Here is a 25,200-nt window from a genome sequence, read left to right as displayed (position 1 = left end):
TTATTTTTCTTTCCCTCAAATTCTATGGAAAACTGTAGAAATATTCAAGGGATCGTGTGAACTTCCAGAGCCAGCAGCGAGGGGCTTCCCTTCTCTGCCCAAGAATCCGCTAATATCCTGTGTCATGAAAAGACATTACTGGCACAGAGATGGAGGCTGAAAAAAAAGGCTTGAAATTCAAACAAATAGCTTTAGGAAATGCAGTAGACAACCAAAAAGACATGCAGATGAATTAATATAGCTTCCCAGATTTAGTTATTGCTGGTTGAGAAAGCATAGTTTCCGAGGCGAAGAAGAAAAATAACAAAATGACTATTGTTCATTTTTCTCTTTTTGGTCTCCATCAAAAACAGTCACCACAGGCACTCAAATCCCCCTGCAGCATTCATTGCATGGCTAATGCTAAACCATGATAGCCACTTAAAAAAGGCCTCTCTGCTCCCAAAAGAGCCGCCTCTGTCTGATTTAAATAAAGAAAAGCAGTTCCAGACTCTTAAAGTCACTTCCATGCTTTTGTTTTCCTTCCAGTTTTGTAGAAAATGAGTTCCATGTGCTGTGTGAAAGATCATCAGTCTTCTGAGTGGATTTATTGTAATCAATAAAGTGAGCGTGGAAGACAACAGGAAGAGTTCATATTCACGACTGAGGAAGAATAACAGACAAATGAGCAACAGTAAAACTACAAGTAATAAGTCAGATTACATTTTACATTTACATTTAGTCATTTTGCAGACGCTTTTATCCAAAGCGACTTACAATTGGGGAATACATAAAGCGATTCATCTTGAAGAGGCAATCAGACAGACGAAGTGCTTGCAACACCAAGTCTCAGGCATTGTTCAAATAAGTACAAACTACCAAAGGAGGGAATAAGTAAAGAGAAAGTTTTTTTTTTGATGAACTTATGAGGCAAAAATATGACGCTGACAGTTTCTGCAGTCATTAGAGGTTAAGTGTTCCATTAGATGCAATACAAGTTGAAGTACTAACAGAAAGTTGCAAAACAACAACATCAAAAGGGGTAATAATGACAAACAAACAACTGTCATAAAAAGTCTCTCTTCCTTTCTCTATTTTTCTGCCTTGTTTGCCAGTTGTTTATTATTTTCATTGTACTATTTTACAATTTAATCATCTCATTGTTCTTAGTTAAATGAGACTTTTCAGAAATGTGTGTTGATATACGCTGTCAAACATATTTATGTGTCACAGAGAGCGATCTTTCATGAAGTGTGTGCGGTGTGATGACAGATCACGTGCAGTACTGCTTTGAGGCCCTAGAGGGCAGTGAGAAGATACTACTTAGAAACATGTAGTCTTTTTTTTTGTATTACTGTTCATTTTTTTGATTTGAGGTATAAACGAACCCTTACGCATTAAACTTCGACATAGATTTCTTCCCGCACAGGCTTAAATGACACCTCAGGTTATGAAGCGTGGTGAGCAGAGGTGAGCTGTTACTTGAAGTGATATGGCTTATTTTTTTCCATTGAATGAAAAGCGAGTTAAACTTGCATTAACGAAGAGATATGAATATTATAGAGACTTAGAATGGGATAATTTCATTTGGTAAGTAGCCTAATAGTAGGCAACCACCAGAAACACCTAATAGCTAGTTATGTTTTTAAAAACACTAGCGACGCCCTGGAAAACACCCACAACATTGTATCATGGTGGAGGCAACATTTTTGCACAGGCGTGCAGCTCTTTTTTGTTCAGAAAATATTTGGGACAGAATTCTGTTTGATTCTGGTCAACTGAATGCAGACATCCTTTGGAAAAAGGGGTTTGTTTGTTTGTTTGTAGGTCTGACAGCTGTGTTGCATTAACGCTGCAATCCAAAAGGCAGAGGCCTAATATAGAACTGGGTCATTATTACATGATTAAATACATTTATTTAAATACATTTTACATCACAGACCTTTACAAATTGTATACTACAAACGCACACACACACACACACACACACACACACACATATATATATATATGTATATAATTTTTCTTTTTTTTCTCTTATATTGCTTTAAAGCAGCTTCACAGAAACTCATCAAGGAGAGCTTTATCCTTTGGCACACATCCATTACAATAAATATACACATGACAAACATCTAGTTGCACACTAAGACTATTACTGGTATTGTGTTCATTAAATTATTTAATATACAAGACAATGTTTAACTTGTGTAGACTATGATTAATTAATAGCCTTTGTCTATCCTAAAACAGCTAGCTAGAGAGATGCAGGCAATGGTCAGTAAAGCATCCCTCATTGTCTGGATGGTAAATTGGTTTGTGTGCGCGCATGTGTGTGATGGAAACTTGACGCACCATAGAGCAGGAAGTTTGCAGTTGACCACAGACCCTGAAAAATAAGACCTCAGATCTTAAAATAGCTCTTATGGGACAAATATAAATCAGTGACGTTACTTACATTACCTTCTTGCTTAATATTTTAAAAATGATTACCAATTTACTGCTTAAATTTTCAACAAAATAATATGGAACAATAATATGGAAACGCTCAGGCCTCATGTAATGATGCAAAAAAATGTACAATTAATATAATTTGCCTAATTTCCTGGGTTTAAATAGTTTGTGATGTTTTTAAATTTAAAATACAACTATGTTTCCTCTCATTTGGGTGTAAAGTAACATGTGGAAACTCATGATCTTGAGTAATCATTGTGGCTTTGGCTCTTACAGAGGCTATTGCACAGCTCTGCAAAGAAGTGTAAACTCTTCTGGGCTATACAGGAAGTAGATATGGCGGAACTTGGAGATGCTGTTTGCGTCACAAGCATTGCGACAAAAGCATCACAATACATTAGATGAGACAGTCTTAAGGAGCTGGGTCGGAGACAAGACCGAGAGAAATGGAGGAGGATATTAGAAAGAAGGGGATGCTGTATTTACAACAGCAGCGGTTTGGGAAGGTAAGACAGAATAAGCTTTACTCACCAGGGGGCTTATTTCAAAGAACAATCGTGTTGTTTTCTGGAACTACTGTCATAGAACAAAACGAAGACTCATTTGGCCCGACCGTAGATTGTATCTACTCCATTACATAAATTACCGCAAAATAGTGAAATCCATGAATATTGTAAAAACGCTTTAGATTTTTAAAAAAAAATCTCAAATAATTGCAAAATGTTCTGTTGCAAAATACTACTGGACAGTTGGCCCTTCTTTAGTTCCTGTATAACACCTAGAATTTTGTGTGCATTTGTTTGAAATATTGCAGAGCAGCTGTTCTTATTTCAGACAGATAGATGATATCATTTTATTTTTTATTTTATTTAATTTGACAGTTAATAAGAGTGCAAATTTGTTTGTTTGGTATCTGTCCAAACATTAAGGCCTAGTGGAATGGAATCACTAATGTACCCTTGATGAACAAAAAAACAAACAAACTGAAATTAACCAATAATTTTTTTTTTTACCTTAAAATATGTAGCAGAATTTTAGGTTTGCAGTAATTTACAGTAAAAAAATAAATAAATTCATTAACTGATATAATGTTAAAATAACAGCCAACTGAAGATTATTTCATTAACTGATATAATGTTAAAATAACAGCCAACTGAAGTATTAAAAGTTTCGAACCTTCATAAAACACTGGCAACCACCAAAAAACACAGGTGGTCATGAAAAAAGCCACATGTACAGTAGAATCACTGCTCATAACAATGATCTTTCCCACATGATGAAGTATATTAAAATATTGAAGGTACACACAGTGTCATGCACACAAATATAAAACACCATCATGTTAATATTAAAATTGTAATGCAATATCTTATCGTTAACTAATTAACACTTTTTTAGCGTAACATTTTACAGTCTTTTGCCATTAAATGCACAACATTTTTGCAGTGTGGGAAACTTAATTAATTAGTTGAATTAGGTTTACCCGCTTGCATTAAAATATAAAATACCGATAGAGATCTGGGGATCAGATATTGAATATTAATGTTTTCATAAGGGTGTAAAAGTATGTGTTTTATGCATGTTAGTGCGACAGTTTGAACTCACAAGTGAATGAATAATTGGGAAAAAAAGACTTCTGCATTATAAATTTGTGCGCAGCTTGCTGGGCTTATGAATTTCAATTAGCAGCCTTCACTTTTCCTAATTTGAACCACATGTTTGTCGCCAAATACTCCATATCTATTGAGCTATTACAATAAGAGAGAAATTCATGAATCATATTAAGCTCACTGGCAGTGTCATGAACAACTTCCTGAACTATGAACGTGATCTACTTTAACTTGTCCATATTCTCATTTAAAACCATTTTCACTTCATTTTGATTGATGCCACTGATAATATTGTTGGTTCCGCCATATGGGACTGCAGCAGAGGAATAGTCTGTTGGCATAATTTAGAGGACTTATGGGCTGCTGGAGTCCATTAAAGTGAGCTAATGTTAGCAATAGGATCAGGGCTATCTCTTTAGGAAACCACAAGGAGTGAGTTGCATCTGTAATAGATTATGTGCTGTTTGAGGCCATGAATTTCTCTGAAATGGTAGGTAATGTCCGTACCTCTGAGATTCTTTAAAATCTTCATCTTATTACAGGTATTTCCTGACTGAGGAATCTCACACTTTAAATGCTATCAATTGATGCTCACATGATCCAACCATCCCTAGGCACTTGAGCCAATTGAATAAGTCCTCATTATCTTAATCAGCATTCTTCTACATGTGTTTCTTATTGACCTGTTGGACTGTTTAGTGACTTTAGTTTAAAAATCATTATGGGAAGATGTACTCTGTTTATTTTTACATTAACCACTTCCCATTTTAAGGTCAAAGACAAGTGCAAAAGTGTTGGTAAAGTGCAAAGTTGTCGGTAATATCGCTGACATTATGAAAACTTTGTTTTACTATGGGGAAGAGAGTAGGGTAAAGTATTTCGGTGGGTAAGATGTCTTACCCCTTTAATCTAGCTTTTTATCAACTAACCAGAAGGGATAATCATATGTGATTTATAGATGCATGTGAGTAAGTTTAAAAAAATTTTTTTGCATGCCACGTTAAAAATAAACATGATTATGTGAATATTGTGCCTCAAAATTAGATTTTAAAACAGGATTGTGCATGAGTAATTTGTTTTTTGGGGAAAAAAGTTTGACAACCCAGTGATTCACCCTACCCATCTATATATGAGTCAGGTTTTGTCCCAAGATGATATTTTATGGCTCTAATATGTTTTACAGATGTTAGGTGCTTTCTTCTAATGTTGTTTTATATTAGACATCCTGAAATATAATGAGGTCCATTAGTTTTATATCTCATTTTTGTGCATGCCTAGAGGACAACGCAAATAAAAAAGTGTGACAGTTTACATCACTTTCAGCCGTTTATCTTCTTTCTGTTTCAGAAATGGCGTAAGGTCTGGTCCGTGCTGTTCCGAGAGAGCTCCTGCTCCATCTCTCGCCTTGAGTTTTTTGAGTTTAAAGATGGAGCTGGCAACACGCTGGAGAAAGCCAACCGCAAACAGGAAAACAAAAAGGTGAGCAACAAACCGTGGAGCTCAAATTTTCCATGTACTGCGAACATAACAAATAAGATGCGGTGTATCTGAGGAGAGTGATGTAGATCCTTGATGTGCCACGGTACATGAACAATCAAACTCGGTGGGGGGTCATGCACATGGTTTATGTGTGGGCGGACATGTACAAACAATTTGCAGGAAGTGCCATTAAATCTGTTCCCATTTCTGCTATGTAATATGATAAATAAAAATCCCCTCTTCCATACATAAGTAGGATTTTCACATATTCTGAAATTAATGCATATGGAGAATGATCAGATCTGGAAATGTTAATGCATCATACTACCCACACAATTTGCAAATCTGGACATCTTGGAGCGTATTTAAATGCTGATGTGTTGTTCCACTTGTTGGAAAACATTTAAAAAAAAAAAAAAGCTTTTTTAAAGGTTTAGGTTTTTAAATCTCAATTTTTGAGTTTTATGTTGTTGTTTTTTTATTACAGGTGATAAAAATGAATGACTGCATTCGTGTTTCTGAGGCTGATATTGAAGGCTGTCCACGGGATTGTGGACCTTTTTTGGTGGAGACAACTGAAAAGACATTTATTTTCGCCGTTGAGACAGCTGAACTGGAGGACTGGATCCAGAAACTGTGTGAAATTGCCTTTCCGGTATTTAACACTGCTTTCAAATTGTGTGATTGTCTCTTTTAACACTGCTTTTGCCTTTTTTCTGTTTTGGAGTATTGTGGTGCAAAACCTCACTTGACACCTGATTGCAAAAGTGTATAGCGGTTATATCAAAGTTTCCAGGTTTGGTCCCGTTTTTTGTTCCGGGCTTTGTAACCGCAGTTGTGTTTTTGAAGTTCCTGTGGCATGCCAGTGTAACAGACATTTATGTTTACTTCTGCCATCAGCTAAGACTGTAGAGATTGTCTTTGCTGAAAGCTTGTCGGCTCCTTATGCTAAAATTGAGGATTCAAATTGCAGCAGCTCGCCAAGGTTTTTTGTCATCTCAGCAGATGTAAAAGCCCTTCAAAGCTGATCAGAAACTTGCTCGTGTGACTCATGGAGTTTCTCATGTTGCTCTAGTTGTGCAAAGAAGAGCTTCTCTTTCCTCCTTTAAAGAAGGGAAGTTGTTTGTGTTGTGAGTGACAGTTATAGTTCAAATAAAGGAAGTAACTGCCAAGTAACATTGACTTAATAGATGTTAGAGGTACGTAAGCTCTCTTTGAGGACAGTTGCAACATGTAGAGCTTCACTCTTGCTCTGTTCTGGCCATGGGTTAAAGTAAATGCTTTGTGACATTACATGGGCTAAGAAGTATTTTCTGAGTAAAGGGTCCTGTACCCAAAGGGTCGACCTTATGAAAGCTCCAGCAGTACCTACTATACTATACCTACTTTATTAAATTCTTTTTGTTAGTTTCATATCCACATGAACTACATTTTAACACCTTGTAAATGTGAGTGGTTCCTAAGAGGTTTTGGTCCCTAGATATAGCTGGGTTTCCTCCAGTGGAATTTTCCCAGATGATATTGCTTGCCAGCAAGAATTGTGCAGTTCTCAGAATTAAATTGAGATTGCCTGTAAAACTCCAATTCAATTACTGCATTTGAGTTAAGGTAGAAAACAGAATGCAGAACTGCAATTCAAATTTGAATGCAAGGACATTAAATTAAAATGTAACAGTTATTAAATTATTAAATGGAATTAAATTAAAAACATTTTTAATTTAAGAGAGAAAGACTGATTGAAAGACAGCCAGATAGGAAAAATTAATAGATGGATGGATGGATGGATGGATGCATAGATAGATATTGTATTTAGATACCAGTGTTGGGGAAAGTTACTTTTTAAAGTAATACATTACAATATTGCGTTACTCCCTAAAAAAGTAACTAATTACGTTACTTAGTTACTTTTTATGGAAAGTAATGTGTTACGTTACTTTTGCGTTACTTTCGTGTTACTTTTTAAATAAGAGCAGGGCTTGATTGTTTTTAATACAAGAAGTTCTATTTATAGCAAATGTAAAAGCTCTTTCACACCAAAAAGTGTAACGACTAAACCTCAGGCTGAAGGAAAATATTAAATTCACGTCTGTACAGTAGAAGAAGGTTCAACACTCTTCAGCAATAAACAATGAAGCACAATTTTTAGTTTATCTAAAGTCATTTTTGCTTATTAGTATGGTTGAACTGGATCATCAAAGGTCAGCAGCAAAGACATTGGTTAATAAAATGGGATTAGATTCATTTGTGTTATTTAACATTTAATTACTGCAGGTTTACGTCATATTCTGAGTTTGCATTTCACTGTTTTAATTCATTTTGATGAATACTAAATCTTTTTTTGCGAGTGGGATGAATTAATGCACATTCACATTTAGTCTAGAACTACAGTAACATCATGTTCACACAGCGCACACAACACCTCTGTATTTCTCTCAATATGAGGACAGAAGACTTGTCAGTCAATAAATGAGAAAACAAAGTAACTGGCGTTACTTTTTTGAAAAAGTAACTCAGATAGTTTCTTAAAAATTAAAAAGTAATGCATTACTTTACTAGTTACTTGAAAAAAGTAATCTGATTACGTAACTCGCGTTACTTGTAATGCGTTGCCCCCAACACTGTTAGATACTATAGATGGAGAGACAGACAATCAGACAGACTGATGGATGGATGGATTAATAGATAGATATTGTAATTAGATACTATTGATGGAGAGACAGACAAACACACAGATAGATAGATAGATAGAAAAATATTGTAATTAGATACTATAGATCAGGGGTCTTCAACTAAAACGGCTCGAGGTCCAGTAATGAACCCTCCCCACCAGCCGAGGTCCGAACAATTATATATAAAAAACAATTGATGGTTTTTGCCAGGCCAGGGTATCTGCAGGATATTTAAGCTTAAATTCAAGACTTTTAAAGACCTTTTTTTTAAGACCTGCAAAAAAAAAAAAAAAAAAAAAAATTAAATGACTGTAAAAAGCACGATTTACTGTTCAGATGCAGGTTTTCACAAAAACAATCAAGTATTATATTAATTAAATAACATATAAATATATTTTACTGCCTTAATTGTTTACATTTTATAACACATCTTCTTGTTGATCCACCAGTTCACATTTACAACTCTGCGTGTTTGCTTAAAAACATGGATTGATTTTCACATTGGCCTTTGATAACAGAAGACTGTACGGGCTGATTGAAAATAGAAAATCATTCTCTTCCAGCAGGTGGCACTTTGGGAATGGCAGTACACAAAGCCCAACAGACAGACTCCACAAAGCAGCAAAGCAGATGACTTTGAAACGTGCAGCGCTCATATTTATTCAAAGAATAGCGCAATTCTTGTCTTTCAGTCCCCACATTTAACACCTCCTGAGATCATAATTAAGACTTTCTTGTAACATTTAAGATTTTTAAGGACCCGTCAACTTTCCTAATTTTTGAAAATGCCATTGCTTTTCACCCACTGAAAGCTTCATCCGTCTGTGCGCAGCAGGCAGCTCTCTGCTCTCATCACTGCACGCACAACCGCACCCAAACGGCTCTAGAGCTGACCTTGATCTGCTAGATATCAATTTGATGTACTAGAAATTAGCGTTTGGTATTTATTTCATTATGTCAAAAGCCTTCACGGATTCGGACCGGAGTCCGCTACCGTAAAGACTACAAAAGCTGCGCCAGTTGAAATAGCTAGATATGTAAGTCCGGGTCCAGATGGGACGGTTTCTGGGTCCGGACCCGGACCGCGGTCCGCCTGTTAGTGACCTATGCTATAGATAGATAGACAGACAGATAGTTAAATGAACGAATGGATCTATTGATAGATGATGGATGGATAGAGACAGTCAGACACATAGATACTGTAGTTAGATACTATAGATAGACAGGCAGACAGATGGACGGACAGACAGACAGACAGACAGATAGATAGATAGATAGATAGATAATATAAATAGATAAATGGATAGATGGATAGATAGATAGACAGATACATAGATACTGTAGTTAGATTATACAGATAGAGATAGATAGATAGATAGATAGATAGATAGATAGATAGATAGATAGATAGATAGATTCCTTTTCCCTTGATTTTAATGTCAATTTCAATTCAACTTCATATGGGACATGACAAATTTAATTCATACTCCAAATCATGAATAGAATGGAAGCCAATTCTTCAGTCAGAATTTTGCCCAGCTCTGGCTGCCAGATGAGAAATTGGCTTCTCTTTGATTGGAAATCTATCAATCATGTCTGTAGCACAAACAATGTGAGACGAGTTACACACCAAGCTTTAAAACTTGGGCTTAGAGGTTTGTTCAAATCCCTGCACCTTAGAATGAGAAACAGCAAGCATGATGCTTGCCAGATATGGAATTGAATCGTTCAGCTATGGATTTGAATAGATAATGATATAGACCAATGGGAATGCTGAGCTTATGCATGATGTCTCAGGTTCCTCCAGCTTTTTAGCTTTTGCCTAAAGGCTGCTGTCTTTGAGAATTTGAAACTGAAGTGGTGCTACAGAAAGCCAACAGTAGAAGCTGTGTTGTGGCTGTTGAATGAGGAATGCTGTGGAATGGAAGAGCTTGATGTAATGCACTGGGGGAAATGAATACGGCTTTATGCTGAGAAGGTTTCTGTTGTGCAACATAATATGGTCACTTTGGCTTGGTTTTGGAGAGCGTTTGTTGGCTCAGAATGTGGTTCCTCAACAAAGGCCATTTGTCCAAAGTCTTATGGTGAAGTTAAATGGCATTTCAGCTGGTGCAAAAAATAAAGAAGTGCAAAGAGAATTTCCATCGCACATACCACTGAAAATGACACTTGCTGATAGAGGACTAACAGTGTGAAAAAGACTGTATTTTGCTGAGTATGTTTTACTGTTGAAAACTTTAATTGTATTGTAACTGCAGTGAGTGTTTTGTGCTATAACAATTGTGAGTGATTTAAGACTGTGGATCTCAAATTATGCATGTCTGTGAATCTAATGGTTTGAGGTACACTCTACCTGTGATTGCCTGTGATCACCATATCAGAGTGGATCAGTGTAATTTTAGTATTATTTATATACTATTGTAGATATTGTTAATATTTTGAAATAGCTTTTATTTGTCTATTTTCAGTTTTCTTTTGAATGGGTTTAATTTAATGATTTTTTAAAATGTTTTTGACCTTTCGTATTCGTTTTTTAAATTTATAGAGTTTTAGTTTATTTTTTATTTTATTTAAAATTTTTTTAGTTAGTAATTTTAGTAAATTGTGTAGTTTATTTTAGCAAATTGTTCGGTTTACGTTTTTCTGTTATTTGTGTTTTATTTAACTTTATTTAAATTAAGAAACATGTTTTGTTATAGTTGTTAGCAACAGTGGAGCTAATTTGTCATTGTACATCAAAATCCCCTAGACACAAAATTTATTCAAAAAATATATATTCATAAAAGCATATACAAATTTGCTGACATCATGTGTTTACAGACATGAATGTAAAAAATCAAGGACAAATTGTTATAACAAATATATATAAAAATTTGTATTTTAAAATTGTATTTAAAAACATATAAAATGTTATGTAAATATAATTTACCAACATATTTTGCCCATTTTATTTATGTGTGTGTGTATTTTATTTATTTATTTTGCTATACGGTTATTATAGGCTTAGTGAATCAACATGGTAAGGCAAAACTGCATTTTTAAAGCTTGTGTTGTGTGTTATAAACTGCTGTATATTTTTGTTCATTGTAGATGAGCTGGACAGAGAGAGGAGCAGTGAGAGGAAACAGTTTACATGCTGAATCTGATGACGTCACGATGGCGGACAACACTCTCTACTGCAGCAGAGAAACTGGTAAGGAAGTGTACAGTGTGTACAAAACCACAAAATTACAAGTAATTCCTGAACCACTAGTGTGAATACAGACTAAAGTCACAAAGAGGAGTTGCTTGTGGAGCTGTTCTGATGGATGAGCTGGTTTCAGAGATCTGGTGAAGTACCTTATAAAGGTCACGCTGCTAGTTTCTGTGATAGATATACAAAAAATAGAACTCATGACAGGAGTAGAGGTAGATATTAACCAGTTTAGTACACCGCCTCTACAAAGCTGACACGCTTTCGCTGAGATAGGCTTGTTCACTAGTCTGACACCTCTAGTTAATTTTTTGCTGTGAATACTGTAAACCAGCAGCTAACTTCTTCATTCCTCTGTTACGCAGTGGAAAGTTGTGGCTCATCTTTGTTCTCTTGTGGTGGAAAAAAATATCACACGAGTGTCCGCCTTGTTTGCAGATTGACCACTATCTGTGTAAATGCGCAATATCCTGCTGTTCTCAAAGATTGTTCAGTGCCCTGTTTGACTTCCTTTTCGTCCATTTTTGTTTTTATGACTTCACTAATGCTGGGTAAGTGCTGTTTGTTTGATAGTTGGTATAGCGTACTGTTCTTTGTAACACTGGTTTCTTTCATTTCATCTCATCTTTCATTTCATTTCATTTCATCAAGTATTTGATAACATTATTTTGGGAGTGTAATTTGGCTCTTTTGTAATTATGTGAAACATTGATAGCAGCTGTGTGTATTTCTTTACAGACCACACACATTATTTTCTCATTCAGACGTTCTTGTACGTCAAAGCCGTATCAAATGTCATCAATGAAATTATGACCTATTTTAAAAAGTTGCTGTATTTGAGAATGTAAACACATGTACACTTAATACAGATAACTCAAACGATAAAAAAACGATAAAGACAAAAAAAACATACACTAGGGGTGGGCGATATACCCTTAAAATTATATAACGATATTTCAAGAATATTTGTGATTAATATTTATGACAATATGCAAAAAAATATGGAACAACATTTTATTGGTGATTGCAGCTGGCAGGCAGCAGCATTTATTAGTGCAAACACAATGAAGGGCATTTTCCATCCTTTTCCAATGAGCTAAGGGCAAGTTACTTTAAAAAAGTTAGTAACTGAGTTACATCATTATAAAAGTAACCAATTACCAGGGAAAGTAACTATTGCGTTACTGAACTGATTGAAAAAAGTTCAAATATGTCAAATAACTTGGATGCCTCCAATATTAAATGTTAACCACTACATGGAATACATTATTATTTTTAAACATTGTACACTAATACAATTATTATTATTTTTTTAACATTCTAGCAGACATTATACCAGCAAAGCACAATTTAACTTAAAATTAATAAGTTAGTAAAATAATATTTTGTGGCCATTTTTGAGACCCCCTTCTTGAATCAGGCTTGCAAACAAATGCAGCCTTGCTGAGCAGAAGGGAATTATTTTAAAACATCCCAATTTGAACACTATGTGTGAACGTTATAATAAATGTATTAATAGAGTTGTTGCAATTATTATCATTATTGTTGTCTGTCTTTTTAATTTTATTTAACAGAACAACAGTAATATTACAATACTAACATTTATGAATGTTGATGGAGCTTTCATTTTGACGGAAACCCGCAGGAAGTCCTCAGTGCTTCTTTTTGTTGACAGCAGCAGATTTCTAAATTATTCTCATTACTAATTTGGGAGGATGCACGTATTACATTGTCACATGCCTTGTAAAAATTCATAAAAGTGTTACTGAGAAACTGACGAGTAACACAGTTTCAGTGCAGATTTCCCTCGCGGTTTGCACTTTGAACCCTGGCTAACGAGACAGCGTCGCGAGCTCCTGCAGCGCTGGTTGAATGCAATTCATGTGTGTATTAGAAAACAAAGTTCTGCAGTGTATTTAATTGTTTAAGGCCATTTTTTTTTAAATCATTGTACAGTAACTAGCAACAACCACCCCTTCCTCTTCTCATGAGATGCAGTACTAAACCGTCTCTCGCTGTCGGTGCTTGTAATGATTTTTGCGTCTTTCTCAGACAGTTTTAAATGCGTCATGTTTGCTGCATAAGTGTGCGCCTCCATTTGATAGCGTCACGTCATTGTTCGGTACAATTTTCTCTGTCTTTTTGCTTATTTCGGTGCATCCCTAGTAAATATGTCATTGCGTTGTTGTATCATTGATATTGCGATATGACACTTTTTTTTTTTTTTATCATGTACAAATTTATACCGGTATTATCGTGGACGGTATGATATGGCACACCCCTAATACACACACACACACACACACACACACACACACACACACACACACACACACACTACCATTCAAAAGTTTGGTGATTTTTAAAAATGTTTTTGAAAGTTTTTATGTTCTTAGGCTAACCTATTTATTTTATCAAAAATACAGTAAAAATAGTAATATTGTAAATTATAACAATTTGAAATAACTGATTTCTATTTGCATATATTTTAAAATGTAATTTATTTCTGTGATGGCAAAGCTGCATTTTCAGCAGCCATTACTCCAGCCTTCAGTGTCACATGATTCTTCATAAATCATTCTGATATGCTGAATTGCTGCTAATCTATTATTATTATTATTATTATTGTAATTTTCAATGTTGAAAACAGTTCTGCTCATTAATATTTTTGTGGAGACCATGATTTTTTTGGGATTCTTTGATGAATACAAAATCATAAGAACAGCATTTATCTAGATAAAACATTTGTAATGTTAAAAAAAAAAAATATTTAAGTTTTTTTGTCATTTTTAATCAATTGAATGAGTCCTTCTAAATATATTTTATTTATATATATATATATATATATATATATACACACACACATACACATATATATATATATATATATATATATATATATATATGTGTGTGTGTGTGTGTGTGTGTGTGTGTGTGTGTGTGTGTGTGTGTGTGTGTGTGTGTGTATAAACAAATTTCACATTTTTTATTTTATATTATTCTTAAATTTTATAAGCATTTTCATTAAGGATTTCAACCTTGAATTAATGCTAATGGGGTAATATAGGCTTTTATTAATATAAAATGCCTCAGTTTAAGTAGTTTTTGCATGAATCTGTTTTGGATGAATCCATTGAACTCTGCATTTTCTTCAGTCTTGGTACTTATTTTTTCTTCCATCTGTTCATTTACATTGAGCAAATTGAAAAAAGAGGCGAACAGACTATCAAACAAATGCGCAAACACAAAATAACCAAAACACGTCCCCAAAGATGGAAAAGATAGAAGTCCTCAGTGGACATGTTTCACATTGTGGCTTTCAGCAAAATGACAGTCAAGAGAAGTGGAAGTACAAAAACACACATCACCGATGCAGCACAGGTGCCAGGCAATCTGCCCCAGCCAGTCTAACTTCACCAGGCATTTGAACACAACCCTGACTGTTTAATCATGGGTGATTATGTTCCTGTATTTGCCCGCATTCAGAAATGGCATTAAATTGATCTCATTGCACTAATTGACTTATTTCAGTCCACAAAAAGTTGGCCCATATGTCTGTGTGAGCTTCAGCATTCTGTTGCTTTCTTTCCTTTCTGGAATGTGTCGGGCTTGGGGGAGTTCCACATTCAGACGCTTTATCAAATCCATCTGTTTCAATTTAAATATCAGAAGGCCTTGTTCTGTCAAGCGACAGCAGGGTAACAGGGTGTGCGGGGAATTCAGCGATCAGAGGGGAACTGTAAGGCTGTAAAACTAATGCTTATTTTCAGCACATACAGATATTTACACCAGGATGCACCACAAAAAACACAAAATAGTCAATGAATCAAACCTTATGGCGAAATTAGTGAAACTAAAAAGCTGTAAACCACATCAAATAGCAGCAGATCACATAGTATATGAAACCACATGCCAAAATCAGTAGTGTTAGGAGGTCACTCATCTCGACTCCGCCAGTTTATTTCTGATGCCAGAATCGTCACTATAGTAAAATCAAAACTTATCGCTGGACAGCATAAAATTACACTTCAGTTAAAAAAGTTTGCAATTTAAAGATTTTAATGTTTTTGAATGTCTCTTATGGTCACCAAGGCTGCTTTTATTTGGACAAAAATACAGTAAAATATTGTGAAACATAACTATTTGTTATTTTAATATTTAATATTTTAATTAATTTAATTTATTTTCAGCAGTCATTAATCCAGTCTTCAGTGTCACATGATTCTTCAGAAATCATTCTAATATGTTGATTTGCTGCTCAAGAAACATTTCTTAGTATTATCAGTGTTGAAAAAGTTTTTTTTTTCTTTTTTAATTAAAAGAAAGTGCAAAATAACATCTTTATTTGAAATACAAATATTGTGTAAAATTATAAATATCTGTCATTTTTAACTAATTTAATGTATCCATAATATAGGACTAAATTCTTTAAAAAATACTGTCTCCAAACCAATAAGACCATCATTTGTTGTCTTAAAAAATATCAGTCAGTGTCACAAATGATTACTTTGCATTTAAAATAATGTAAAAGCTTTGCCTTGATGAATCAAGAAAGAATATTTTGTTACTAATACACTATATTTGGAAGAGATAGGGGTTTCTCTGGCTGATGGTAACCTTATGCTTGACCAGTAGCCGGTGGATAGTGACCTCCTGCTAGCAAACTTGATTGGATGCCACAGGAAATCCTGCGCCTGATCAAATCCTCTGTTTATGCCGTAACACAGCAGAGCTGAGGCTGTGCATCTTACAGTGAAAGAGTTCTCAGACTTTAGATCCCACTCTATTTATGTCTACATGAAATGCACTGTTTGCATCGAATGTACCTTTTACGATTTTACAACTTCCTGAACACGACACACACCTGGAGGGCGAAAGAGATATAACGTATGAGAGTGTGTTATGCAAATGAGGTCATGTGGAAAGTAAGTGGAAATAGGGGGTTACAACCACAAAACAGTTGCTGTGAATTTGGTGCATTGCCAAAATGTAGAGCAATAGAGAGAGAGAGAGAATCTTGCATATGAATCTTGCCACTTGTTGCTCAGTGACAACAGGATGTAAATGTGGAAATGAGTATCATTTTTACACTAGTCTGTATATAGTGTGGCTTTTTTGTTCTTTTGCAGGAAGTGCCATTCTTTCATTTGCTGAGAGGTGTGGAGTGGTTGCTTCTGTTCTGACAGCTGCAAACAGAAGCTAGCATTGTCTCTGCAAAGATACACTTCCTCTCAATGAAGTATGACTGTGGCTGGAGGAGCCATGTTTCAAACGGAAAAAAAGATACCTCCAAACCACATCGCAGACTTTGTCTTTATCTCTCTCTCTTCCACTTTCTAGTATGATTATTGGCATAATCATGCAAGAGTTTAGCATAACTATGCCAATGCATGGCCTGAAGTAATGACATGCACAACTGCACCTCGTGAACTGAGGTCAAGTCCCAGCTCCAGTCCTCTGCTGATCCTCTTCCCCTATCACTTCTCTATGTTGTTTCCTCTCTTGGCTATACTGGTCCATTCAATAACAGCCAAAAATAAAGTAACATACAGGTGCTGGTCATATAATTAGAATATCATCAAAAAGTTGATTTATTTCACTAATTCCATTCAAAAAGTGAAACTTGTATATTATATTCATTCATTACACACAGACTGATATATTTAAAATGTTTATTTCTTTTAATTTTGATGATTAGAGCTTAGAGCTCATGAAAGTCAAAAATCAGTATCTCAAAATATTAGAATATTACTTAAGACCAATACAAAGAAAGGATTTTTAGAAATCTTGGCCAACTGAAAAGTATGAAAATGAAAAGTATGAGCATGTACAGCACTCAATACTTAGTTGGGGCTCCTTTTGCCTGAATTACTGCAGCAATGCGGCGTGGCATGGAGTCGATCAGTCTGTGGCACTGCTCAGGTGTTATGAGAGCCCAGGTTGCTCTGATAGTGGCCTTCAGCTCATCTGCATTGTTGGGTCTGGTGTCTCTCATCTTCTTCTTGACAATACCCCATAGATTCTCTATGGGGTTCAGTTCAGGCGAGTTTGCTGGCCAATCAAGCACAGTAACACTATGGTCATTGAACCAGCTTTTGGTACCTTTGGCAGTGTGGGCAGGTGCCAAGTCCTGCTGGAAAATGAAATCAGCATCTCCATAAAGCTTGTCAACAGAAGGAAGCATGAAGTGCTCTAAAATTCCCTGGTAGATGGCTGCGTTGACTTTGGACATCAGAAAACACAGTGGACCAACACCAGCAGATGACATGGCAGCCCAAATCATCACAGACTGTGGAAACTTCACACTGGACTTCAAGCAACATGGATTCTGTGCCTCTCCACTCTTCCTTCAGACTCTGGGACCTTGATTTCCAAATGAAATGTAAAATTTACTTTCATCTGAAAAGAGGACTTTGGATCACTGAGCAACAGTCCAGTTCTTTTTCTCCACAGCCCAGGTAAGACGCTTCTGACGTTGTCTCTGGTTCAGAAGTGGCTTGGTAGCCCTTTTCCTGAAGACGTCTGAGCGTGGTGACTCTTGATGCACTGACTCCAGCTTCAGTTCTCTCCTTGTGAAGCTCTCACAAATGATTGAATCGGCTTTGCTTGACTGTATTCTCAAGCTTGCGGTCATCCCTGTTGCTTGTGCACCTTTTCCTACCCAAATTCTTCCTTCCAGTCAACTTTGCATTTAATATGCTTTGATACAGCACTCTGTAAACAGCCACACCTTTCAGTAATGACCTTCTGTGACTTACCCTCTTTGTGGAGGGTGTCAATGTTCATCTTCTGGATCATTGCCAAGTCAGCAGTCTTCCCCATTATTGTGGTTTCAAAGAACAATAGATACCCAGAATTTATACTGTAGGGATGGTCATTTATTCAAACTCAAATGTAAATATTCTAATATTTTGAGATACTGATTTTTGACTTTCATGAGCTGTAAGCTCTAATCATCAAAATTAAAAGAAATAAACATTTGAAATATATCAGTCTGTGTGTAATGAATGAATATAATATACAAGTTTCACTTTTTGAATGGAATTAGTGAAATAAATCAACTTTTTGATGATATTCTAATTATATGACCAGCACCTGTACAGTAACACGAATTAATGAATTGACAAAACATTATACAAACATACAAATGGGTGTTTATTCCTGGGTTATTATTTTAAACTAAAACTGTTAAAAATAGAGCTGAAATAAAATAGAAATATTAGAAGAATAACCTAAACTAAATTAAAATAGAATAATAAATTAGAAATATTGCAATGGTAGCTAACTGAAGTTGAAATACTAAAATAACACTTACTTGAATAAATGGAGCAGAACTAAAACTGGGAGAAAGAGAAAAAAACTAACTGATTATAATACAAATAATAAATTAATTAATAATAAACAAGCACACAACAACATTTCTAAAATAAAAATTAAATGAAAACTGAAAATATATATAAAAGTTAATATAAAATATTAACAACTATAATAGTATATAACTAATATTGTTATATTGTTTGTTTGTTTTTTCTTTCTCGTAAACTTTTTGTAAATTGTTTTTATCATGCCTTCAAAATCTGTTTTTGGTAAATTATTGCTACATGCTTTTAACAATATTTATATATTTTATTGTTTATCCTTGTTCCAGACCAACACTTTCAATTTTTTTTTTTTTAATATATGAAAAAATTCAGCATTAAATTTAGATAATCATCTAAACAGACATATGAAATAATCATAAAACATTTAATAATATTTAAATATTGCAGTGATAGAATATTTTGTGCATAATTCCAAATCAAACTGTTATGGTAAATTTTAAAATCATTTTTAAAATAAATTATATAAATAACTATTTATATGTATGAATAAATCTTAATATTTTTTTCAATTGTATTTTGGATATAAAACATTGTTAATCCACTGTTTTATGTAAAAATTTTCATTTCCACAGAACATGCCTGAAATGTCCTGAAAATGTTTGACAAAAACTAAACAGCCGAATATTGTTTATTTGTTTATTTATTTATTTATTTTGAATTCTAAAGGACAATAGTACAAGTAATTTTAACTACTGCTTTCAGACTTTGAGAAACATCCTCATTTGCATTAGATTTATGCAGAGGCTGAATTAATAGCCCACTGTTATGGGTCGACTGTTTTTGGACTGAATGACGTGCAGAAAAGTCTCTTCCTGACACTTCACCTCAGGAAATTAATAGAGTTTCATCACCCATGTCTGCTTCATGCAGAAAAACATCTGCATGGTGAGCCCTTTAATAGACAGTCCCTCTGGAGCAGCAGCAGAATCCTGTGCCACACAGTTCACCCTGCAGTTCAGCAGTAACGAATGGGGTGTTGACCTTTCTTAGCTGAGAACATCTAATAAGATGCTTGTTTCTCAGCAGTGCGTGTGCTAAATCTGTACACTTGTGTGAAAAACCAATTATATTGTGTACATGTCGCATCAAAAGAAATCTGCTTTGAATTATTGTACATATGTGAGAATGACCTCTGATACGTACCATCTGCTTCCAAAAAGAGTTGAAATGAGTGGGATCAGTATATTCATTCACAGAGAAAAGCCTATTTTATGAGTTATACATTTTTATGATTAAAGAACCCCATTTGTGTTTACCCATCAGATGTAGATTCTAATACGTTTTTAAAAATATTTTGAAAGTTACAACCGCTAAGACACTCATAGGCCTTCAGAAGGCCACAAGTGTGCTGAATGCACTGTTATTTTTTCATTTGAAAAAGTGTCAAGTGTCAAGTGGTTGATATATGTTGTGTTCTTTTGGCACATTGTTTATGTAAAGCTTTTCCTTTCTGTTGTCTTCAGCAATGAAAGACTTTAAGGTGACGGTGAGGCGTACAGAGGCTTCTGAGAGATGCGGCCTGAAAGGAACAGTGCTGTTACGGACTGATTTTGATAGCCTCCTTCTGAAGGAACCAAAGACAGGAGAGGTTCTCTACTCCTGGCCCTATCGCTTCCTCCGCAGGTTCGGCAGAGACAAGGTATGGCTTTGACAGTGATCTGCCGTCATTCAGTTAATGCTAGTGAGGTGTGTGCTCTCTGTCTTTCATAATGCCCCAGTAGAGTGATGGGGATATTGAACTGTAAAAAGACTTTGTCATTTGAATGAGATGTTATTGTAATATCCAGACTCCCTTGTGAAAAAAAAAAAAATGTCAGAAAGAATGTTGCCACCAAAAGTTTAGAAATGCCAAAGTTATCAGCATAAATCATTTTGTTAGGACTTTGCACTGATAAACACATGCTATGAAAAACATTTTACTCAATAAAAATGGGGAAGGTGGGGATTTAAACGAGCATAAGCTAGTTTGCTGGTCTCCCAGCCTGGTTTTGTCCTGGCAGGCATTTTTATTGTGGTCAGAATGTTTTGTAGCTTCAATAAATGCTGTTCCTTTTAGAATCCTGCAAAAACTTATCATGGTTTTCACATAAAAGTTAAATATTACACCCGTTTTCAACATTGATGATATACATTTATTTCTAAAGGATCATGTGACAAACAAAATATTTTCAAATAGTTGTATCTCGGACAAATATTGTCCTATCATAAACCATACATCAATGGAAAGATTATCGATTCAGCTTTCAAATGCATAAATATCAATTTAAAATTGACCCTTGTGACTGGTTTGTGGTCCAGGATCACAAATTACATTTTAAAATATATTAAATAGAAAGTTTTTTTTAAAATTTTTTATTGTAATACTATTTCTCATTATTACTAGTTGAAAGGAGAATAAAAGCTAATTAGGTGCGTTTCCATTAAGTTGTTTGAGCAGTTGACTGTGGTATTGGTAACCTAGTAATTAACAGTAAATTCACGAGTTCACACTTACATATATTTAGCACGAGTAACGTAATGCGTATTTGGCGAGTATGGTAATACGTTGTTGGCGTGCTGTCCTGGGGAAGGGCTCCGAGCTTGGGAATTGCCCGAACCCAGAGTACCCCCCATAGTGTGTTGAGAACTTTAGTGATAATGGTGGAGAAGGGGTGGTGGAGGGATGCTGATTAACCGTCAAATGAATGGAGGTATGTCAGCTGTATTTATACCGGTGTATTGATTAGCTTGATTGGGTACCACTTGTGTCTAATTAGGCTAAGTATCTGACGTGCTCCTCCCGAACTTTGTTAATGAAACATCATTAAAATAAATAAAAAAAAACGGAAAGACACCATCAGTGGAAACAGACGATTAGTTACATGGCTTTAATGTTCGCTACATCAGAATTTATTTGGCAAATGCATTTCCATCTGCCATTATTCACATTAACTCTTTTTTTGAAAAAGTTTTTTTTCAGAGTTTTTTTTTTTTTTATAACTTTTTTCAGAATTGAGTCTTTTTTTTATTATTCGAAATTAAGCCTTTCCATCACTTGTTTCTGATGCTATCCTTCAAAATGTTCAGAAAAGAGGCTTAGCTACTGTTTTACTGTGTTTTCAATCAAATAAATTCAGCCTTGGTGAGGATAAGAGACATTTTTCAAAACCATTAAAAAAATCGTACTTACCCCAGACTTTTGGATGGTATTGTACATGCATTGTTTTTGAAGATTACATTGAAATGTTGTGTCTTCGCATTAGCTTTTTACTACTTACTACTAATTAAATGTATAATTTCTCAACAAACAGGCAACATTCTCCTTTGAGGCTGGGCGAAGATGTGACTCGGGGGAAGGCAACTTTGAGTTCGACACAAAGCAAGGAAACAGCATCTTCCAATCTGTAGAGGCCGCCATCAATCTACACAGAGTCAATTTACCTCAGAAGCAGATATCAAGTGGGGAGCGAGATACCATGCCCCCTTCACCTCGAATGAGAGCTGTGGCAGAGGATGCCGGTATCTACAGTATGGTGACTGAGGGAGCAATCAGAGACGGACTCAAACAACCCCAGAACCCTCAGCAAACCAGACTTGAAGCCCCTGCAGAGAAACTTCTTACCGGAGTCAAGAGTCTGACCCTGGACACCAGGCCTCCGCCGCGAAAGAGCCAGGTCAAGAACTTCCGCAGCTGTCCTTTGGTCAACAGCGAGGAAGAGATGTATTCCCGGGCCATGGCCCCTGATCCAGATCGGGGAAGTCCAGGGGAGAAGAGAGATACAAAAGACAGACGTTCCACATGCTCCAACCCTGAGGACTCCGACTACTCGCTGCCCTTTGACACCATTGCCAAGAATGTTATGGGAGACATTTTGTCCGCATCAAACCCTCCACCCATGTTTGTAGAACCCAGTTGTGAAAATGACAAGAAAGTTAATTTAGAAAACACAGAACCACTTTATGACATAATAGATGAAACTGCAATCAGAACCCGTTTCTCAAACAGAAAAGCACATTCTTACAAAAGAGTGGAGCACATTTATGATGAACCAGAGGGTTGTGGTGTGGCCCCAAGTGTGCCGTCATCGCTCTATGATGAACCGGAGGAGGTCAAAGGTCATGCTTGGAAGATGTTGGGCACAGTAATGGATCCGAGCGGTCATGAGTACCCTTACAACGCTTCTGCCGATGACTACGCGGTTCCTAAACCTCCCAGGAGGGCCTTGCTTTCAAAGCAGAAGGACAGTGAGGAAGATGACAGTTCAATGTATGATAACATTATGGTGAAAGGAGTGCAAAAGAATAACTAAGGACTGCTTCAGAATCTAAAGAGGACAGTGAAGTTAAATATAAGTGAGTGTGCGAATGAGTGAATGAAATATTTAATCAATTAATATGCATATGGATAATAGTCATCAGAGTGCTTTACTGTTCTTCAAAAAGCTGTGATCTGCAACACGTATCATCACGTTGGTCGATACGATTAACAGTTCAATTCCTCTCTGGGGGTGAATCACTGTAGCCTAACTTTAACCAAATGCGCTAAAATTGCACTGCAATGCGAATGTTTAAATTGTCATTATTTGAATCACAGACATACACTTTTAATGTAAATTAGGCTTGTTTTAGAACATGCATCATTATTTGTAGTGTTATTAACATCGCGCTATATTGATCCTGTGAACGTTTATTCTTCAAATGATGGTAAAGTGTGAAATAAAAGCAATTTATTCAAACGAGCACAATTTTGGCTGTTTAAGTGCACCCATAATCCATAACCATCTAAATGCACTAAAATAGCCATATGCAGTGAATATTCTTTAAGTGCAAACGCTCCTCTTTTTGTGTAAATTAGGCTAATTATAGACGGCACCTTATATTCACAACATGCATTGCTATTTTCCAGCCTAGTTAACATTGCATTATGTTGATCAGGTGAAAAATTATTTGTAAAACCTATTTATATAGAGCACACTTTTGGATTTTTAAAGAACGCCTGTAATCCAGTTGAACCAGTAAAAACTAAACTAAACTAAACCAATAATTAAATATGTAAAAGTAGCAATGCGCAGTGAATGTTATGTTTTAAAGTGCCTTTTTTTAAATGTAAATTAGGCTCATTAAAGACTGCACCTTGTTCACAACTTGCATCGCTATTTGCCATTGAAATGATCATTATGTTATATTTATCATGAATATTTATTCATAAAGTTTTATTTATTTAGACGAGGCCACTCTTGGCAAACGTCTAGCTAAATGCGCCAACCAACCCTTAAGATCTGCATTTGCATTCAGCACAAATTCTGTGGACATGTTTGCATTGTTAACTAATTTGCATAACCACAACTGCTAAAACAGCGCTATAGCAGGCACAGTGCATTTTTAGTGAATTCCCCATTAAGTGTCCTAATAGCACACAAACGTATCTACTATGACCTTCACTATCTACAAAGGCGAAGTTGATTTTTATCTGGTTGTAAATCAAAGAGTAATTTAGCTTCGGTTGAACGCGGGGCTCTAATAGCCCTTCTTCTGTCTTTTTTTCTGGTCTCAGTTCTACGGGACTGTGATGAGAGCTCACACAGGTAATTAAAGTCCTGCAGATCTCTCCCAAAATGTATGGCGCCCATCACCTAATCCTCCGCTCACTAATGATGGACAAGGGAGTTCCGCTGAGTATCATTGGACTATTCAGGCCAGACTCTGACTTTCCCTCTCACAGGCTTCCTATTTTGAGGAACACATGAATAATAATAACTTGACTTGCAGAGGGAAACTGGGGCACTGTTAGGATGCTGCTGGGCTCCCTGCCTGCCACGGTTCATGAGTCCCACACAGTCTTGAGACTTTTAAAAGTCTGAAAACGCTTTACAGCTCTTATCAATTCAGTGTCTTTCCTCTTTCAGAGCATTCCAGAAATATGAACTGCATCGCACATGATGTGAATGGTTTTTGATGTATTTTACTGTATATTGACCATGTTTTAAATGCACACAGCATATTGTTATCGTTGTAATTAGACTGGATATAGTTCAAAGCATACGTGAGGGCAATTTAAAGCTATCCGCTGCCATCAGACTGAAGAGAGATGTGGTGGCAATCTGCTACTGGAACATTTTAGCATAGTTTTGCAACTCATTAACGGAGTAAACTGGTACAGACTTAAGACGTCATTACAGTACACTGATGCACTTATTCCAGCTTTGGGAGGCTGGTGTGACATGAGCTCTGCATAAATGCTGAAAAAGATGAAAGATGAAAGCTTTGCTAAGCACCGACTCTGTGGCCTAGTTCCTTGTTGTGTAAAATAGGTTGTTGAACAGCAGGGGGCACTGTTTCTCCTCAGTAGGGAGCCAAAACACTGCGTGGTTGGAGTCGTGGTGTGTGTCGTTGTGAGAGAGTCGAAAGCTTCAGGGGTGTTGATTTTTTTGTCAATAAAAAATATTTTCTCTCTTATT

General features: G+C 35.7%; 1 protein-coding gene across 3 annotated transcripts; it reads left to right on the top strand.

The window, feature by feature from the left end:
• The first annotated feature begins 1,294 nt into the window (after positions 1-1,294).
• dok2 (docking protein 2) lies at positions 1,295-25,198 on the top strand. 3 transcript variants are annotated; one of them, XM_058785595.1, is made up of 6 exons: positions 1,295-1,449; positions 5,388-5,519; positions 6,007-6,174; positions 11,279-11,381; positions 20,227-20,402; positions 22,054-25,198. In XM_058785595.1, exons 3-6 carry the CDS (start codon positions 6,016-6,018, stop codon positions 23,050-23,052), a joined length of 1,437 nt encoding a protein of 478 aa, XP_058641578.1. In that variant the 5' UTR covers positions 1,295-1,449; positions 5,388-5,519; positions 6,007-6,015; the 3' UTR covers positions 23,053-25,198. The 3 variants fall into 3 exon arrangements, with proteins under 3 accessions (XP_058641578.1, XP_058641576.1, XP_058641577.1); XM_058785593.1 differs by lacking the exon at positions 1,295-1,449 and adding an exon at positions 2,726-2,936; XM_058785594.1 differs by lacking the exon at positions 1,295-1,449 and adding an exon at positions 4,984-5,004.
• The last annotated feature ends 2 nt before the right edge of the window (positions 25,199-25,200 follow it).

Source organism: Onychostoma macrolepis, chromosome 08 (assembly GCF_012432095.1).
Source record: "Onychostoma macrolepis isolate SWU-2019 chromosome 08, ASM1243209v1, whole genome shotgun sequence".
In the NCBI taxonomy this organism is placed as follows: Eukaryota; Metazoa; Chordata; class Actinopteri; order Cypriniformes; family Cyprinidae; genus Onychostoma; species Onychostoma macrolepis.
The sequence above is the reverse complement of the archived record's forward strand: the minus strand, read 5'-3'. Positions and strand labels throughout refer to the sequence as shown.

Coding starts and splice junctions, on each gene's coding strand:
- dok2 (XM_058785593.1), top strand. CDS start 2,877: ATGGAGGAGGATATTAGAAAGAAGGGGATGCTGTATTTACAACAGCAG. Junction 5,520..6,006: donor GCAAACAGGAAAACAAAAAG/GTGAGCAACAAA, acceptor TTTTTATTACAG/GTGATAAAAATGAATGACTG. Junction 11,382..20,226: donor CTACTGCAGCAGAGAAACTG/GTAAGGAAGTGT, acceptor TGTTGTCTTCAG/CAATGAAAGACTTTAAGGTG.